Raw genomic sequence first — 19657 nt, 5'->3', positions numbered from 1 at the left:
AAGGTGAAACATATTCATTAGTGGAATACCAGAAGGGGAAGAAAGAGAGAAAGAAACAGAAGAAATATTGGAAGTATTAATGGCTGAGGATTTCCCAAAAGTAATGATAGACTTGAAACCAGAGATTCAGGAAGGTCATTGAACACCAAGCAGGATAAATAACCAAAAAAAATGTACATCCAGACATATCATATTCAAACTGCAGAAAATCAAACAGAAAGGAAACTTCTTGAAAGAAGCCAGAGGGAACCAAAAGTGTGAGAGGAATCCCTTCTGTTATTTCTCTTGTCAACTTAAAAAGCCAAATGCCTGTTATTTTATCTCAAAATGAGTTTATTCAGGAATAGACAAAAGAATTGTAATGTGGGATATGCATGCTATGGCAAACCATAGGCAAATCCGGAAAGGAAAGGAGGGGAGCTGCTTTTGTAGAGGAAAAGGGGGAGTAGGGAGGGGCTGTTCTAAGTGAAAGTCCTTTGGGGGAAAGTAACAGTTCAGAGCGGCAACAGCTTCTCATTGGCTGAGCATGGCATTTCTCATTGGCTGGGCTGTTGCTGGGTGGGGAGAGAAATCTTCCTTCACTAGTAAAGTAGTTTTACTTCCTGTCCAAGGTACCAGGGTCCACTTCTTCCTGTTTCGTGTAATTGAGGATGTATGATAGGGTGTGATAGCTCCCTCTGCAGGCCTTTCCAACTCCAATCCAATTTAGTTAAGGTTTCTTTTATTAATTTCCACACTCTCGCCCTATGCTCCTGCCACTTGGCCAGCGAGTCAGACCCATTCGAGGGAAGTGCACAGTTGTGTCAGGAGACTGAAGGCCCATCTCCTAGCTAGAACACCACAAGGGGGCCCCTGGGAGCCAGAGAGTGTGGTCAAGGCAATCTGTCCCGAACAATTTTAGCTGCCTGTGACCAGTGTCGACGACGAGTGGTGCAGGCGTTCTGTGTGAAAAGTGCCAGAGCTGGGCCCAACCCCGGCTGTGTCATAGTCAGTGCTGTCAGGTGTGCTCCCAGGCTCAGCAGTCAGTTTGGAGTCCATCACTTGAGGCAGCTTGCAAAGGCAGCATGGTGCGTTCTCCTTCAGGAGGAGGGCAAAGCTTCCAGGAGCACTTCTGGAAAACCAAGATCAAAAAGCCCTTCCCGTGCACCACACCTTCCCAGCTGTCGGGTTTTGTTTTTCCTCCATCCTTACAAAATCAGTGTGTGCCATTCAGTGATCAAACTTTACATTGTTTCCATCATCCCCTCTTCTCCCCCAGACCCTTTCTGCTCTGGAAGGGTTGTATGCAAGAGGGACAAAAGCATTTTCACAGAGAAACACTGGCATACAAGTGAGCCAGAAAGACACGTCATGTTCGGGAAGTGGTCCGGATGAAATCCTGGTTTTCCACAATTTTCAAAATGGATTTACATAACTCTTTTCATCCTGATCGCTTCTGCAGTGAGGGGTGGAGAAGAGAGCAATGCCTTTCTGGGGACAGCTCCGTTAACACTCACACCGCCTGGTGCCTGCGCCAGGAGAGTGAGGGAAACAGTCAGGTAATCGGTCCTTGTTGCAAACTGCGACTAACCCGGCTAGTCGACGGCAGAAGAACGTCCCGAGAGGGGGTCTGAGTGGGATCTGTCTGAAGTGCGTGGAGGGCTCCCAGTCCCTGCGATGGGCCCTCCCCGGATGTACAACTTTCACAGGAACGCCAAGTTAGGAGTGCAACCATCTGCCCCAGAAAAGCAGTGCCCATGGGCAGCTCCATCTCACTTGGCCCCATCCCATATCAAGCCCTTCATCGCAGGCATCTGCAAAAGACCCAGATGGTGCAGGACAGCACCCAAGATGCTATGACAGATTCGGACCCCACAGAGGGATGCCCCAAATCTGCAACAGTCCCAGAGTCCAAGACCTGTTCATTGAGCTTGGCCTGCTCTCCATTCAGCACAGCTCGCGCTGAGGCTGAATCAGACCATCGTGGACAGTTTCAGGTTTTAGCTTAGAGTTAAAGCCAGTCCATTAGGATTTGTGAGTCTGGGGTCCACAAAAAGTCAGTGGCTTTTCTGCAGCAGCAGGAAAGCCGAGACGCTGCAAGGACAGACGGCAGCAGTCCAAGTCTGAGTGACAAGGAACGCTTTCCTAAGCCCTTTTTGCCTTGTCAGCCTTAGAGTCCCTCCCAATCGACCCCTGAAAAACATGCACCTCAGGTCGCATAATCATCAGCCTCTAAGTGTCAGACGTGATTTCACAAGAGCTCATTAGCCAACTGTAGGGGGTTGGAAGGATTGGGGGCTGATCCAGGAAGAAGAGATGACCAGGGGAGGCAGCAACACACCACAAGCTTTACTGGGTGGTGTCTCAACAGGATTGCATTAGAGGGGACTCCCTCACAGCAGGTGATTGTCCGGGGCTTTATGGGTCAGGAGGGCAGTCTCAGAAGGGGAGCACTATGGTCGAACTAATGTGTCCCCCCAAATGCATATGTTGAAACCCTAATCTCCAAAGACGAGTGCATTGCAAGGTGGGGCCTTTGGGAGTTGCTTAAGTCAGGAAGGTGGAGCCCCCATGGATGCGAATCACCTTCAAAAAGAGGCCCCAGAGACATTCCCAGCCCCTTCCACCGTGTGAGGACACAGTGAGAAGTTGGCGGCTAGGAACCCGGAAGAGGTACCTCATCCCACCATGCTGGCGCCTTGATCTTCCAGTCTCCGGAATGATTAGAATCAAATTTCTGTCGTCTATAAGCGACCCAGTCTGTGGTCTTTTGTTAGTTGGACTATGGGAGGAAGGCAGGGGAGCTGCTGGGAGAGAGGCATCAGAGAGGGGGCCCATGTGTGTAACGGATGTTGCTCAGCAGTTCGGGGCAGTGGCCTGGGGTCATAGGGCCACAAGGCTCTATCTTATCTATTCTTAGCAGATGTGGGTTGAAGTTTGGTGGGGTACACGAAGCAGGAAGGTTCTAAAAGGCCAAAAATCTGCTAGTATGAGGACTGTGTGAAACAACTTCATATGTGAAAATTTGAGTTGAGAGCTGGCAGGTTTTTAAGCCAACAGGACTCAGACTGCTGTGGAGAAATATACCACCTAGGGGCCCATACACACAGGTCATGCCTCTTTGGCTCGTCAGTATAACACAACCTGAACACTGCTTTTTAAATCTCTACAAGTCTATCTCCATCTGGAGACTGCTTCTCTTTCCCAAGTGGTCTTCCTTTTTCCAGGGTCTCCAATAGGCAAAAATCATCAGAAGGCTTGTTCTGTTTCCAATCCTCAAAGAGTTTACACCAGAGAGATTGATTGAGACTGACTTGAATGCCACAATTCGTACCGGGATAATGTCCGTAAAGGAGAATAAGGCTAGTGGAAATTCCTAGAATCCAGGCCTCCCTGTCTAAGGCAAGGGGAGGAAGCAGGCTGCTAACAAAGCTTGCACGTGGCTCCTTTAGAAAGGCGCATTTCACCCAATGGCCCCCGTGCCATTTTTAGCCTCTTAGGACATGTTTACCAGCATGCCCTTAGCCTTGGACAACTACAAAATGAGACACCACCAAACAAGAAAGACTCTCCTTTGCTGCTTGTCCTGCAGTGTGCAGGTGGCTTCACGGCACACAGAAGGCCCCCGTCTGGGGGTGAGGCTGTGGGCCCCATCCTGGCTCTACTTCTTCCTCAGGGTGGAACCTGGGCCCGTGACTCCACCTGCTATGGCCCAGGCTTGGGTCTTTCCTGGAACCTGCCCAGGGACTGTGCTGAAGAGCAAATGGCACAGACCCTCAGAGCACTCCCACAGCCAGTGATGCAGGAGCCCTCCACATCTGCTCCTATGGTCGCTGTTACAAGGCAGAGCTGCTTTCAAGGACACTAAACCCCACCCAGGTCCTGGTGACACAGAACTTCCTTCATTCCAACATGTATACCGGGGACTGGGTTCACATCATGGTCTCTGCCATCCTCAAGGTCCTCCTTCCTAGTCTGGAGGGAGAGACAGACCCACCCAACCTCACAGGGGGCAGGAGCAACCCAACTGGCACTGGATGTGGCTGCTGGGCTGTGGGAGCCCCAGAGAAGGAGCTGTGAGGGGGACCTGGGATGGGAGGAAGGACTTACTGAAGAGGCAGCCTTGGAGCGGGACCCCGACAGGATGAGTGGCCTCTGGACAGGGAAGGGCATTGCCATACGAGGGGTCAGCACAAGCACCATTCCTGACAGGAGCTCCCACCGTGTCAGAGAATAGCGCCAGGGGCCCAGTGGGGCTGGAGCCCAGCAGATGGTGAGTGAAAGCAGCTGGAAGGCCTCTGGGCTGGCAGATGCCGGAGTGGGTAAGAGGAGCACAGTGGCTGGGGGAATGGAAAGGGCAGGCTTCGGATGACACGAGGGCCTGTGTCTGAGCCATGGCTGAGACAGACCCCTCAGGTGCGATATAAACCAACTGCTGGGGCACAGCTGGTGCCAAGGCGGCGGAGGGAGACCAGTAAAGAGGCAGCTCCCACTGTGACCCTGGGCGCGAAGTGGGGCAAGAAGGTGGGGGAGGCACAAAAGGCCACACAACCAGGCTTGCCCCTTGGCTGCCCCAGGCCCTGGGCCCCGTAGCTCAGAACTATGCACTTTCTCCATGGCTGCAGGCTGTGCAGAAGCCGCAGCCAGTCCAGACTGAAATTACTTTCCCTCCTAGGTGGCTGTCCACGGAGCCCAATCAACTGTGCTCTTCTCAAGTCACCTGACTCTGGGGATTTGGTCCATAAGGCGGCAACACGTATGAGTCATCTCTGGGGCCTCTGGAGCACTGAAGAGCCAAGCAATCATTTCTCTCCAAGAGGCTTGAGCGTGGTAGCTACCTAATAAACACTGTCAGACTGGTGGCCACAAGGCCCAGGGTTGAAATTCTGAGACTGAGAAGGCTTAGTCGAGGGAGGCCATTTCCATAGTGCCTTTCATCAATTAGACTGAAGTCAGCACTGTGAACGTTTCATTTTCAGAGAACAAGATGAGCCTCGTGTCCTAGATTCTTAACCCCAGTGGAAATTCGGTGACTCCTGAAACAAAGGAGACGAGCTAACGGTCCTACAGAAGACTCAGGATGTAAGAGTGCCTAAAGCACATCAAGGAAATACCTGCTCTCTGCAGAAGGCCAGGCTGTGGTTTCCCGCGTCATTTTCTCCTCTCCCACCAATGGCCCAATCCCTTTGTATAAGTCATCGGCAGAGTTCATGAGCTAGCACATGCCACAGGGAAATTTCATTTTCGGACTTTAAAGAGCTCACTGAAGCAAAAACACTTGGGTGTGCAACTGAAGGGAGCTGGCTGTTCATCCAGAGACTCTAGGAGCCCTCTTCTGAGAAGCCATTAAAGGCCTCCATTTAAATTCTTAGACTCTGATGGGATGTCCATACAGGATAAACTGACTTCTTGAAATAACGCTTTGGAAACCTGTTTAGAAGCACAAAGACCACAGACCAAGCCCAAATCTAGACCTAGGGGCTCCCTTAAGGGTTATAGTCCCTAGACTGAAAGGCATCTCGGGAGATTCTCTTTCAAAATCACTTGGCACTCCCCTTTTAGAAACAAAGCATAGACCCTCAGTGAGGGGAAATGACCCTACTTAGTGGCAGAACCAGGACAAGTACCTACGATCTTTGCAGGTGGGGCCTTCCCACAATACCAGTCTATCCCCCTATGTGGAGTGAATATTAACAACAAAGTTGTCCAGAAGGGCTACAGAATATGTATGACCAAAATCACTGTCGTATCCTCTAATCTATGATGAGGATGACTTTCATTTGGGTTTTGTCCCATTCGACACCCAGACTCTCATCTATTTTCAAATACACATTGAGGGGTATCTTCATGTTGACTTCTTTTACACACGTCTAGCTAAACGAGCAGGAATGTTCCTTGGGAGTGAGTCTATGTAAAGTAGGCCCTTTGAAATGAGTCTAACCCAAGAGCAAGCAAAATTATTCAATGGACCTACCATCCAGGTAATGGCAGGGGAGGGACACACGGCTGGGGAGTGGGCGTGAACTTGGGGCAAGGAGAGCAAGGCTGGCTCATGGGAGTAGGTCAGTGAAATGCTGTATCAACAGAACAGAATAGATGCTGGGCCCCCAAATCAAGTAATCAAAAGGGGAAGTACCAAAGGAGATCCAATTTGGAAGTGGGAAGCCAGAAATCTTGGAGAGAAGAAGCCAAACCACTCTATTGAAGAAAGGAAATAGGGCTTTAGAGGCAGTCTCAAGGGAGGCTGAATCCGAGCATCTGGGGAAGGTGATTTGAAAAGGGCAAATACAGGTGTTCCCAAAGTGAGCTCATCCTGGGCAACAAGAAGAGTTTCTATGGGGAAGAAATGGAAACTAGAGACAATTCTGTTGTGTTCTGGAGAAGGATGAGATTTGGGGACAAGCAGAGCTCAAGAGGAGACTCCCTCCCACGCAGAGTGCAAGATGCAGCCACCCACTTCACATGCCGGTGCTTTGGGTGAGAGTTTGGGGAACCTAAGAAGCACTCCCACTGTGCTCCAGCACAGCCCTACTCTGGGGACAACTTGACCCAGGGGCAAGAAAGCAGGACTCTTTGTTTGGTCCTGAGCAGGACCAACCAACTCGCAGGAGTAGCTGGAAGAGACCAAAGCAGAAAGGGAGGGGGCGACCAACCTAGACTAGGCCAATCAGCCTGCTAGGGACCACCCTCTTCTGGGAGGCGCAGTCTCTCAGAGGCCCATCTGACCCACCTAGTCTTGGTGGGAGCCAAGCTAGAACTAACCAGGGCCTGGTCCTTGAGCAAATCAGAGAGCTCAGCAACAGGCCCACCTCCCCATCTTCAGGGGTGGGAGTGGAGATAGGATCATGGTTTCTCAACCCATCCAAGGCCTGGCCCCATGAAATAATGTGCCTGGCAGCAGATGGGAGCCTTTTCTGGGAACTCAAACCATAGGTTTCTTTACTTGTAGAAAAGAGAGAAGCTGGGACCCCACACCCCTCCCCTCCCCCACACTTGGCCAGGGCTCCCTCTCCAGACCAGCTGTGAGCCACCCTTGTGACATCATGTGACAACTGAAGAGAATGATGACTTAAGCAGCTGGTTGCCCAACTACCGAGACTCTAGAATTTTGTGGACAGTCTTTACTGGGCATCCCTGCTCTGACTGAAGGCATTTCTGACTCCAGAGTTCAGTGATAAGGTCTTGGGTAGAACATGCTCCTGACCTAGACTAGCTCCATGGCTAGTCAGAGTACTGACCAGATAGATCAAGTCGAGCTGGCCCCATCAGGTAATAGAGAGTCAGCAACAGGGGTCCCATCTAATTCATCCCTGGATCCAAATTTGGATTCAAGGGAGTTTTTGGAGAACCACAGTGACCAAGCCATGAGGCAAGATCCAGGCCCCCAAGATGACCGACGACCACAGGATCCAAACCAAGGCACAGCCCACATGGAAGAAAACGATCTTCTCGGGCTCTCCTTCCCCAGAAAGCTTTGGATGTTAGCAGAGGACAGCGCCTTCACGTCTGTGCGCTGGAATGACGACGGAGACACCTTGATCATCGAAGAAGATCTTTTCCAGAGGGAGATTCTTAACCGGAGAGGTGCAGCGAGAATTTTTGAAACAGACAGCTTGAAGACTTTTATCCGCCAACTGAATCTCCATGGATTCAGCAAAATACGTCCAGATGACTCTTCGGCTCACTCTCCAGGGAACAAGAGAATGATGGTAAAGTAGCAAGTCCTTCCCTTTCCTATCATCTCTGTCACTCGAATATCTTCCTAGTAGTCCAAGATGAATGATACACTGAAAGGGTTTAATTTCTGAGGATAACTTTTTTCACATGAGACATTATCGAAAGATGAGAAAGTACAGATGTTCCTATGAAACTACAACCTCCTTAGAGATAATCTGTAGGTATGACTAAAGATTCTGAGAGGTCAGTTAACGTCAAGGAGAGAGATTAACACCTTAACCTATGAATTACGTATGTTTAGTGAGCTTAGGCTCTAGGGCATAAGGAAACTTGACAGCAATTTAAAAATATCTTTTCTCCATAGGAAAACAAGACCATTATGATTGGGGGGGCGGTGAATATTTGCTCCCAGAATGACTAACAGGATTGATTTTCTTTCAGATCTACCGAAACCCCAACTTTCAGAGAGACAAGCCTCTGCTCATTGAGAACATTCGGAGAAGAGGAGACCTGAGAATTATCGCCTGCCCAGGGACCAGTGCAACAACTCCCAAGAGAAAAAAGCAGGTAGCAGCTACGAGGCACTCCCCAAGAATCCATCGCAACGAACCCACCAAAGAAGCCAACAAAAAGGCCCAGAAGGAAGCCCCAAATGCTCAGGGACCCAGTGGCAGCTGGCAGTTCACGTGCTCTAGTATCTGTTCTGTGACCTTTGTAGCCAGACTTGCCACGGAAAACCATCGCCCAAGTGAGCCAGGCAGCCCAAGTGGGGAGGGCCCGTCCAGCAATGATATGTTTGTGCCCCTGGCTACTGCCAGAAGGGACGGCACAGGGGAACCACCCGCCAGCCCCTCAGATTACTCAGATTACAATTTTGTGATGTCCTTGTACAACACCTGTTATTTCATCCTGCTGGCTGCCCTTTCAGTCATGTCCGCATACGAGGCCCCTGACGAGGACGAGGAGCAGGAAGGCTCCTCAGATCACAAATGTGTACTCTGTGAGCAGTGCAAGGACAATCCGGGTCCCTAAGCTCACAGGTCAGTGGTGACAGATAAACATCACCGTTTTATAACCAAGATGCAAAACTCCATGGGAGTAAATAAACAATCTAATGAGAATTGTGAGTCGGTGTTCTTCCTAACTTTCGATACTACACACACCTCATCAGATAAGCCTGAGGCAACAGGAAATCCAGGCCCCAAACAGGTTTTGATCCCTGTTGTCCTCCTTCACTTGAAGCAGCAGCATTTTCAGACACTCAGCCGAGGATTTGGCTAAGGAGTCTTGAGGCAAGCCCTGGAAGACCTGGTTCCCTGAGCCTTGCCTGGAGGTCAGGAGACAGAACAGCCTGGCTCTTGACCTTGGGGGTATCGCCTTACACTATGCATGTGTCTTGAAACAGGAGGGTCTTTCCTCACGGGTTCCCCTATGATACTAGGAAGTTTCTGATCAGGAGCTGGACGTCTCTGGCCCAAGAGCCAGGGGCCTTCCAAAGAGGTCCACCTAATAGCAGGGCCACCCCACTTGCCCGGGGATGTCCAACCACTGCAGTCTGACTCAGAAGAGACAGGTTATTCCAGTCAATGCCTGGGGGAAAGCCCGTCATCCTCACAGGTAACAACCACTAGAAACCTTGCTAAGAAATGGCCAAAAGAAAGAAAGAAAGAAAGATTTCCCACAAAATAAACAACACTACCTATCACTCATCCAAGAGAGCTGTATTTAGACAGGAAGGACATGAAGTAGCCGTGTGACATGTCTAACACGCATGCTCCGTGAGCCACGGGACACTTGACAACAGAGCAACAGTCATTTGCAAGGACACACAGCTGCTCTGGGTCCAAGTCTGATGTCCTCTTCATCAGGAATGAGGCCATCCAGGGCTGGTCACTCTCAAGCGATCATTCAGCACCCACTCCCAGCCTTCACACAATGTCCCCTGGATGTTTTTCAAACATTCTATGAGTTTGACCAGAACAAAGAGAGAGGAGAACACTAAAGAGTTCTCTTAAAACATATTTCTTCATGGAATCCAGAAATCAGCTGGACCCAAATTAGTGGCAATGCCAAGACATATATTGGCAGCTTTCCATTTTTCCTAAAGGTCAAAGTCCTTGAGATTGTCCCTGAGCCCAGAGAGGCATCTTGCAAGCAAAGTCCCACTTACCCGTCCCTGCATCCGAGTGGAGAAATCTGTTTACATGCACAGCACATGGTGGGTAGCGCCCTCCACTGTGGTGCCAATTCACATTGAGACTGATTTACACATCCATTGTATGACGGCAAGTTGATGGGTCATGATTTAGCTGGTTTCTCAGTAACCCCTCTCTGAGGAGCCCACGTTCATCAGGCCTCCTGCCCCAAGGGGATCAGGTGCTCTAGGATGTCTACCTGGAAGATATCCCTTCCGCCTTTCCTGGGTATGGGCTCCATAACCACCTGGGGTTTGAAAGCACAGTCAGGAACTTCTGCTTCAGGTTGGTCAGTACAGCTTGACTTTCCAGTTCCACAACCTCATCAGGAGCTAAGTCCTCTGGGCACTGCAAAGTTTCCCCAATGTCAATGAGCCCTGTGCACAGAGAGAGAAGCATAGAGATGTCTTCTCTTCCATAAACCAAGGCCTGCCTGTGAGAGAACATGGTTTTCACAGTTAAAACCACTAGAGACTAAGACGATGTCACCCAATGGACACGGAGTGAGCTGGGTCTCTCGGAGTGAGCATTTCTGACGTGCCAAACTCTGTCAACGGGATTCCGGGTGAGGCCAAGGTTGAGACAATGAGGAGGAGAGGGGCTTGCCTCAATAACCCCACCAAAATAATGGGCAGGTCCCAGTCAGACTGCTGAGGGCAGCAGGTACAGATTACAAGGGCCCCGGCCGCTGCAGGGAACCTACAGGCCATTGGGTCCCCAAGCACTTCACCAGGCGACAGGAGCTGATGTGGTACCTCAACCATTGAGGGGTTAGGGGACTTGCCCAGTATGCGGTGGGCACTGGGGGTGGGACACGCATATGATGTCAGGCAGGCAGCCTGAGTCTAGAGGCCACCCCAACCCACTCCGCGTGTGCTGCTGCCACACGCATGCACATGGAAGCACATACACACACGGGCAAACACCACATGCAGATTCGGACCTGTCCCTGCCTCTCAGATCACACACGGGAACAGAGGCCCAGGATGGACAAACAGTTCACCCCAGGTCGTGGAACCTCAGCCCACCGACCCCCAGCCCAGGGACCCTTGCTGCCCCTCTGAACGTGTGGTGCTTAGAGAAACCACACAGCCCACACACACAGCAGTTCAAAAGAAAACAAGCCACAAAACTCCTGAGCAAGATCCTGGGGGCAGCCCTGCAAGGTGTCTGAGCAGTGCTCGGCACCGCATCACTTGCCAGCTATCACTCCACAGCCATACTTTTCCTCTTCCCAGAGTAAGGCCTGAATCTGAGCAGGGGTCCGCCACAGCCTCTCCACCAGCAGCTCCCTCCAGGCGGCATCTTCCCAGTCCCTGTGAGCAATGTGAATGGCGATGGTACAGTTGCGGTGGCTGCTCAGCAGGGGACGCCAACGTGTCTCCAGGGTCTTGACCCCATTTAAGACAAAACCTGCATAGGGCTGCTGAAAGGAGAGGCAGCTGAACTTCCTCTCCCCAGGGCTCCTCCGGCCTCCGGTGGCCTGTGGAAACAAAGAACAATGAATGTCAATCAACATCACGCACCAGCACTCCAAGCTCATGGCCCGAGGGCCTGACCTCTCCCCAACGTCCCACCCGTCCCCCCTGCCCGGGTGCCCTGAACCCCCAGTGACCTGGACGGTGGGGGAGTAGAGAGTGTTGGCTCCTTCTTCCAATCACCAGGCAGTCTGCCGATAGGCCCGACGGAAGGGGTTGCTGACTCGGATGACCCGCCCATCAGATGGAGTCTTTGGGGAGCTCACGGAGGAGATTCAGGACCCCCAGAGAACATCACAGCCAGGAGAGCACGTGATCAGTTCTACAACAGACCACTGAACCCCAGAGCAGCACATAGGAGGGAGGGAGGGACCCTTGGCTTCACAGTGCAGTGGGCTGGCTCTAGCCCTCTCCCACCACAGCCAGGGTCAGTCCTGGGCTTTGCTTCTTCTCCTGCCACCCTCACCCACCCCAGCACTCTCAGCTTCCTGGCACTGCCACCACCAAGGCACTGTGGGTTCCACACCTCACCAGCCCCTAGCGCAGGGCTGCTAAGCAGAAATCCTCAGTATCCAACCTCAGCTGGGCCCTGGGGATGCCCTTGATCTCAGATGGCCCCGTCGGGTGTCTCCTCCTGACCCCTTTGGGTGCTATCCTCCTTCAACCCCTTCCTGCACCACTAGTCTCTACTGTCAGCAGACGCCAAGAGCCTAGAGAAACGAATAACGAGAGTAGGAACAATTGGTAGCGATGTGCACGCACCGCCTCCATGCCAGGCCCTGGGACGGGCACGATCCATGACGGATCATAGAATTCAATCCTCAGGTAACCAGGTATGGGGCAGTGCTACTGTCACCCCACTCTACAGCTGAGAAGAGGGCATTGAGAAATGAAAAGACGGCACACAATAACAGCCGACCTGACTGCATGCAACCCCTGTCCTTGCCTCCTTTCCTTGTACCTTGAAGGGTCCCTCCTTCTCGCTGGAGGACAGAGCTGTGCACTGGGAGGAGTAGGGTCCCGGGCCCGAATCTCAGCTGGGTCATGGCACCACAGGGAGCCTCAGTCTCCACGTGGCTGTGAGGACAGGGACAAGGCACCTAGGGCACCTAGCCCAGTAACTTTCAGGGGCTTCCTTCCCCAACCAGAACAGATTCACACTTCTCACCAGGGCCTGCCAGGCCCTCGCGTGATCTGCCACCCCACGCCCAGCTGTCTGCTCTCCTCTCCCTTTACTCACCACCCTGCAGCCCACGAAGGCTGTCCTTCCATCCCTGAAAAATTCCAAGTTCCTTCCTACCACAGGGCCTCTGTAGGTTGCTATCGGTTGCATTGTGTCCCCCCCGATTTCATGTGTTGAAGTCTCAGTCCCCAGTACCTCAGAATGTGACCTTATTTGGAGAAAAGGTCTTCACAGAGGTAATCAAATTAAAATGAGCTCATTAGAGTGGACCCTCATCCAAGATGACTGGTGTTCTTACAAAAGGGAAATTTAAAGAGACATGCACGCAGAAGAACACCATGTGAAGCTGAAGGCAGAAGGAGGGATGCCAAAGATTGCCAGCAAACCACCAGAAGTCAGGGACAAGGACAGCCCACATTCTCTCTCACACTCCTCAGAAGAGCCAGACTCGGCCGACACCTTGATTTTGGACTTCTGGCCTTCAGAACTGTGAGACGATAAATTTCTGTTGTTTAAGCCACCCGGTCTGTGATACCTTGATGCGACCACCCTGGCAAACTAATACAGAGGTGTACGCTCTTTCCTGGACATCTCCACAGGGTGGAGAACGATTTCTCCATTAACGGCAGATCAGCCACATCCTTTCATGTCTGCACATCTTCATCTATCCTATTTGTCACTGCCTGTATGGGATCCCATTGTTGGCTGCCCTGCAATTTACTGACTCTTCTCCTACTGATGGCGAGTCACAGACCGCTTTGCACTTTCTGCCACTGTAAAGAACATTACCACAAACAGTCGCCGACTGAAGACACATTTAGGAGGAGGCCTGGATCACGCAGCACACACATCGGAGATGCTGATATGCACCAGCAAGACACCTTCCACGGAGGCTCACCTGGGCACACTCCACCAACCGCAGGCAAGGGTGCCATTTCCTCACACACCTGTCAGCACTGACCACCACCTTTCTGCTTAAGCTTTGCAAACCTGATGGGTGACAAAGGGTCGCCTTATTCATTGGGATTGGATTATTTACGAGGGAAGCTGGCCGTCCCCCTGTGGCCTGGCCATTTCTATTTCTTCTCCTGGGGTCGATGACTGGACTGCAGGTTTGCCTAGTTTCTGCCACTTGGTGTCTTGGCCCTTTTCTCAGCAGCAGGACAAAATCACAACAAGGAGACCTGAACTGCGCGGGTGGAATCCCTAGAGAGAACTGAGGTAACTGTAAAAACACGAAGGGGGCTGAGTGCCCTCCTGCCTCATGAGGCAGAGAGTACCTGCTTGGTGGCCTGAGGAGGAAAGGCTGTTCCTCTTGTCTCAGCTTCTTCACCTGCACAAGGACAAGAAGGATAATGAGACAAGGTCATCAGGTAGGAGACAGCAACGTAGGCTAACATGGCAGAACAGTCTTCTACTCAGCAGGGACTGGAGGCCAGCGGGACCAAGGAGGGTCCAACAGGAGGGAAACAGCTCACTCTTGGTTTGGTTCTGCTCACCACGGCAGTGGGTCTCTCCTCCCCTTGCTGGGTCCAGGACCACATAATGCCCCAGCGGCAGCACAGAAAACCGCTTCATGGGAGTGGGACATGTTCTGACAGCCCAGCAGACCCCGTGGCCTGGGTGAGGTCACAGCCGAAGGGCCAAGCGGGAGGGCAGGCATGAGGGCGGACCTAGCGGTGCAGGGGACCAGCACACTCGCGTTTCTAGCACAGATGCACGTTGCCGGTCCACACGCACGTAGAGGATGGCGGGCGTGGGAAGGTGGCAGGAGGAAGGGACAGGGAAGTGCGGCCTCGGGTGCCCTGCGCGTGCTCCCAGCCCCACGGCCCGGAAACCCCAGCCCAGCGGTACCGTCCCGCGGAGGGCTGAGTCCTGGATGCTTTCGGGCGGTGCGGGTCTCACGGCTCCCGGCCCCACCGGCCAAGCGAGTCTCGGGCGCGCTGGGCCGACCCGGCTGAGGCCACTGGGCAAGACAATCCTCCGCCTCCCCGTGGCCTGCCAAGGCCGCCAGCGGTGGGACGACCGCCTCCCACGCCCAGGCGAGGAGACGACGTGCGCCGCGGTCAGAGGACAGAGCGCCCGGCCCGCGTGGTGGCTGCGCCGCTGCCGCCGCCACCGGTGCCGCCCGGGAACTGGAGACCCAGGGCCGCCGACAGGTGACAGGCGCCGACGCTCTTCTACCGCGCCGCCCTGGCTCAGACGCTGACGCCCCTTTTTTGAGGCGTACACTGGCTCGCAACACGTATGTACGCACGCAGCACGCAGCACGCAGCACGCAGCCAGCTCGTGACGGAGACACGCAATGACGTAGACACGCACAAACGCACGCAGGCCCTGGCCAGTAGGAGACGTTGATGGACTCACCGGGCCCTGAGCCCCGAGGGACGACCGGGCCAAGTCCGGAGCTCGAGACCAGCTGCCCGGAGCAGGTCGGGATTGGGGAAAAGGAACTGGACGGAGAGGGAGGGGCGGGGCACGTGGAGCTTGGGGGCGGGGCTGGGTGGCGCTGAGGGAGCAGTAGGGGGGCCAGACCTGTGGGAAAGAGCTGAGGGAGGAGGAGCTATGGGAAGTGAAGGCGGAGCTGGGCGAGGAGCTGTGAGAAAGAGCTGGGGGAGGAGCTGGGCGAAAGGTGAGTGAGGAGGAGCTGGGGAAGACCTATGGGACAGAGCTGGGAGAAAGAGCTGCGGGGGAGGAGCTGGGGGAACGCTGGCGAGGAGGAGGCCGAGGTGTGAGAAAGGGCGGGGGCGGGGCAGGGAGGAGCTGGGCGGGGCTGGCAGGGATGGAGCTTTGGGCCGTGGGCGCCGCGTGGTGGGTGGGCTAGGCTGGCTCGGTGGCGGAGGCCAGGCAGTGCCCTTTTGACTCCTGTGACTTTGGCGCCCGGTGCGCGCTGCACCCGTAGGCAGGAGTCCAAGGTCGACCTAAGCTGACCCTCTGAATGGACCCCGGGAGACGCGGAGGCGAGGAGAGGGCGGGGCCTCTAGGCTGAGTCTTGCGGCCAGAGTGTTAGGGTCTCCTTCCTCCAAGCCACCCTGGGAGTGCCAGTGGGGTCCTGAGGGGCGGACTTGGTATGGCCTTTGCAGGTGAGAAGGAACATCCCCCCTCTTTCCTGCTGCTCCTCAGACCTGACGTGTCCCCCACAAAGCCTGCTTTCCTGTCAGAGCTGTCTCCTATCTTGGACCACTCAGTTAGGGGCTCAGGGGTCTGAGTGGAGGCCTCTGGGCTCCTCGAGATCCCTGCGCCCTCACTAGGCTTTGACTTGATGACCAAGTCCTGGGTCCTTGCATCCCAAACGCCTGATCAGAATAAATGCTCCTCTTCCTGACCCCACTGCTACTTCCTGAGTTCCGGCCTCATAGTGTGGGGCCCCTGCTAGTCCCTGAGCCTCCCCACCGGCCTGGACGCCTGCTGTCTTTCCTCTTCCAGTGGGTGCTCCACAGGCCACCAGTCCCGTTCCTGAAGGGCGCATCTGCCCTCATCAACCCCCTCCAGAGGACCCTGCCCAGCCCTCTCCTGTTTAAGCCCAAACCCCTCAGGGTCCTGGGAGGGCCTTCTGCTGGCCCCAGCTCTCTCCCCCCTTGTCGCCCAACACATTGGGTCACTGTGCTGGGGAGCCCCTGCAACCTGAGTGCACGTGCTCTGCCAGGACTCCCAGCCTTGGCACGTGCGGTTCCCGCGGGCTGGAATGCCCGCCTCCTCTTGTCCTGGCAGACTCCTGTCCTCCTTCCAGGCACAACTTGAACATCCCCTTCTCCGCCCCACCCCTGGTGGCAGGCACTCTGGTCCCTGAGTTCTGGTAGCACTCTGGACCTCCCTCCCTCCCTCCCTCCCTCCCTTCCTTCCCTGGGATCCTGTCTCCCATGGTTGTAACTGCTCTCCAAGAGTCTCTGGCCCCCGCAGGAACGCTGAGTTCCTTGAAGGCAAGGACTGGGTCTTACTGATTTGTGTACGCCGGGTGCCCAGGACACGGTAGTCACTTAGTAAATGTGGAATCTACAGAGGACTGCTTTCTCTTTCAGTGAGCTGCACCTCCGCTCTCCTTGTGGAAGCTCCAGGAAACGGGAATGCTGGCCGTGAGGTGAGGTGAGGTGAGGAGCAGAGGGTCCCTTCCTGGGGTTTAGGCCTCAGGGCTGCAGGGGGTCTGCTTTCTTCCCCAGACCGTGATTCCGTCCGCATAACGCACCCTGTCTTCCTTTCAGGAAGTCCTTGCCATGTCTACCACTGCTTTTTGCGGTGACCGTATCCCCAGGACGTCGCCTCCTCTTCGGAGCCCACAGGACCTGCTCAGAGTCGGCCTCCCTTTCTCGTCCCCCCTGGGCAGCACCCTGCAGAACCCCCTGCCCCCGATGGCCTGTCTGAGCACTTGCCTTGGCAGTTTCTTATCCTTCACCCCTCCAGTGACCTCTGTCCATCCAGCCCCCCCAGCTCCAGCTGTGCCCTGGGCACTTGCCACCACCGGGCCTCTCAGCGCTCACCACCCTGGTGCTGCACACCCTCTCTGTGGCCCAGATGTTCTCCTGCCCAGCCCATCCTTTCTGCTCAGTGTGATTTCTCCACACCTGACCCCTCCTCTGAGCCTGTCACCTGTTCTGTTCTCCTCACTTGTCGAGAGGTGCAAACTGCACCACGGAGAATGCTACCTCCCGCACCCCATGTGCTTCTCTGACTTTGAGGCCCAGAGAACATTACAGTTTGCTCCTGCTGCATGTTTTGTGGCACCACCGGTCTGGGACCGGCTTGACCCAGACTCCCAGTTTCCCTCATACACTTCTCAGCAGGTCCGGTTTCCTCCTCTCTGAAATGCCTTCTGCCCATCTTGCTGTTGAGCTGCTGGTCTTTGGTTCAGAGTTGTGGGAGCTGATTTTGAAGACTGGATGGTAATCCCCTTGGTTGTTTGCGTTTCAGACTCCTCCTCTCTTTTCAGGCCTGCTTTGGACTCAGTATTCACCTAGGCTCTCGAACTGTAAGTGATCCCAGAGGTCAGGAGTGTCCCACCGCCCTCCCACTGGAGGCTGCCATCCACCCCAGGCCGCCACCTGGGATAAGCGGTCCGAATAGGAGGTGCCCTTGCATCTAGCACTCTGCCCCTGAGAAAGGGCTCCTTCTCATCTCTGTAATTCCCTCTGTCACTGCTTGGCTTTAGTTCCGTGCCCTGGTGTTACTGAAGAGAAGCCCTGGGGCAGCCATGCAGCTACAGGAAGACAGCGAACCTTGTTTCTTCTGCCCCAGTCTCCCATTTTACCTCCCGACCCTCACGTGTGCTGTTTGCAACCAGCACACTCCCTGACCCCCTTCCTTTCTGTCCACCGGGCAGCTCTAGCTGTCCATGTCTCTCTCAACATGGCCCAGATCCAGTGGTTCAACCTGTGAACTGTAGTTATTTCTGCTTTTGTCTTAGTGACACTCCAAGTCCACAGGAAGAAGCTGCACCACAAGGAACCTGCAGACGTGGGCGGGCTACTTTGACGCCACTGGTTAGTTGTGGTGCCTGCACACAGAATGTGGCCCAGCAGAGTTGGAACCTTGGGAGTTTCTGTGGACTTCCGGAAACCCTCCTCACTTGCATTCATATCACAAGCCAATAAAGCACCTTTAACTGGGGGGCGGGGAGACGCTCATTTCCATGTTTCTGTCTCTCCTGAGCTCTTCAGTCTACGTCTTCTTTACTTTCCTCAGTCTCTGAGTAAATAAGCAATGACCCACGCACCAGGCCCCCCACAGCTTGAGGGAGGGCGTCCAAACGTCATGCTGTGGCCGAGCGAGCGTGCGCGGTCCAGCTTATTTGTTTATGAGAGTGGGGGATCTGGAGCACGTGTTGCCATCCCGTGGCCATGGTGATGGGGGCTTGAATGAGTGGACTAATGTGCTGTGTTGCAGAGACCCCCTCAGCCAACTCTTGAGTATCTGCATGCTCAGTGGCGACTTTGGCAAGTACAGAAAGTATCTGAAGAATCAGGACAAAGGGCACTCATGAGGCGCTACACGGAGGCATAAACGCTCACAATTTGGACCTATTCCCCTGGTTCTTTTCCTGTGTTTTCTCTTTACTCAGTTCAGTTCATGCTGTATGAGCATTCTGTCTTATGTTTTCTCATTTAACGTTAAGTATTATCCCATGTTCTGAGAGGTTCCTCAGAAGGTGTCTCACTAAGCTCTGTACCTTGTTCTGGAGTGTATTGGGTTCCAGGCTCTCCCCGCTCAAGACCAACTGACAAATTCTCGGGCATGGCCCAGCATACCTTGGACCCAATGACATCTCTGGTCAGAAACTCCAGCTCAGGGGGTCCCCCTGAAGCGGACGCAGAGACCGAGTTTATGGAGTCTCCAATGTCAATGTCAAGTTGGACGCTGTGTCCAACAGCCTTCAACTGCCTGGTAATCCTGTTTCCCAGCGTTCAGTCACCCAGTGCATAGCCAGAGGTCCCTTTGGGAAGGGCTAGGGGGTCATTCCAGTGTCTACTTGCCATGGCGCTGCAGTGTCCTTCCCCTTGCGGTCCTGGCCACCTCCCTAATCCACAGTTCCAGGTCCAAAACCTGGCTCAGGGGCAGAACCTGGGCAAGGGATCATGACTTGTCTGTTGGGGTGGCTGCGCTCAGCTGCCTGCCATCTGTTCTTGCTCTTTCGAGTGTCCATTTTAGGTTGTACCTTGGTCGGTTGCCCATCCGTTGTGCCCCCAGGGAGGTTGTGTTCTGTTGACCACCTCCACCACTCGATGGGTCAGGCCTCCTTGTCAGTGGTGTCCATCATCCTGAGCCCCTGGATTCTGGCCGTTCAGTGCCACTCCAGGTCTTCTACTGCGGTTCCTTGGCCAGGGGGTGGTGTTCATTTCCGTCCATTACGAGGCCTGGCACATTCTGCCTGTGTTGTGTGGTGACCTCACTCTGGTTGGGGGCCTGGCAGGAAGCCGACCACATCTTCCTGGTTTTCGTGGGACTCTCCTGGTTTTAGCACTGCAACCCACAGCAAACTGGGACAGTTGCTCCCCGTACCTCCTGAGACGGCGGGCACCCGTGGGGAAAGGCGTGCAATTTTGTGCTTCCTCGGGGATGGGGTGGATACACTAGCTCTTTATGGGAAGGGGTGGGCCGCTGCCGCAGGCTCGGAAGTTTCAGAGATGTCTGGGGAGTCTAGATCTTCCAGGGCC

The 19657-nt window shown here is 54.1% G+C and overlaps 2 protein-coding genes and 1 long non-coding RNA gene across 3 annotated transcripts; 2 read left to right on the top strand and 1 right to left on the bottom strand.

Moving 5' to 3' along the window:
* Window positions 1-6971: 6971 nt before the first annotated feature.
* On the bottom strand, window positions 6972-17219 carry LOC101398657 (endothelium and lymphocyte associated ASCH domain 2). Its single transcript, XM_014797406.2, is given in 6 exon segments — window positions 6972-10091; window positions 10094-10228; window positions 11052-11334; window positions 13793-13845; window positions 14367-15075; window positions 17202-17219. Coding segments are annotated over 6 exon segments (1284 nt in total). The 3' UTR covers window positions 6972-10005.
* Window positions 7197-8688, top strand: LOC147911722 (heat shock transcription factor, X-linked member 3-like). Its single transcript, XM_087426666.1, has 2 exons — window positions 7197-7688; window positions 8098-8688. The coding sequence occupies exons 1-2, from the start codon at window positions 7197-7199 to the stop codon at window positions 8686-8688; spliced, it is 1083 nt and encodes a 360-aa protein (XP_087282792.1).
* A 580-nt stretch (window positions 17220-17799) lies between the features above and the next one.
* Window positions 17800-18671, top strand: LOC147911721 (uncharacterized). Its single transcript, XR_015550397.1, has 2 exons — window positions 17800-17986; window positions 18390-18671. It is a non-coding gene; the product is annotated as an uncharacterized LOC147911721 (long non-coding RNA).
* Window positions 18672-19657: the final 986 nt, after the last annotated feature.

The sequence above is a fragment of the Ceratotherium simum genome, chromosome X, assembly GCF_057802395.1.
Source record: "Ceratotherium simum simum isolate JZ-2026a chromosome X, ASM5780239v1, whole genome shotgun sequence".
In the NCBI taxonomy this organism is placed as follows: Eukaryota; Metazoa; Chordata; class Mammalia; order Perissodactyla; family Rhinocerotidae; genus Ceratotherium; species Ceratotherium simum.
Note: the sequence above shows the minus strand (reverse complement) of the source record. Positions and strands in the feature narration are given on the sequence as shown.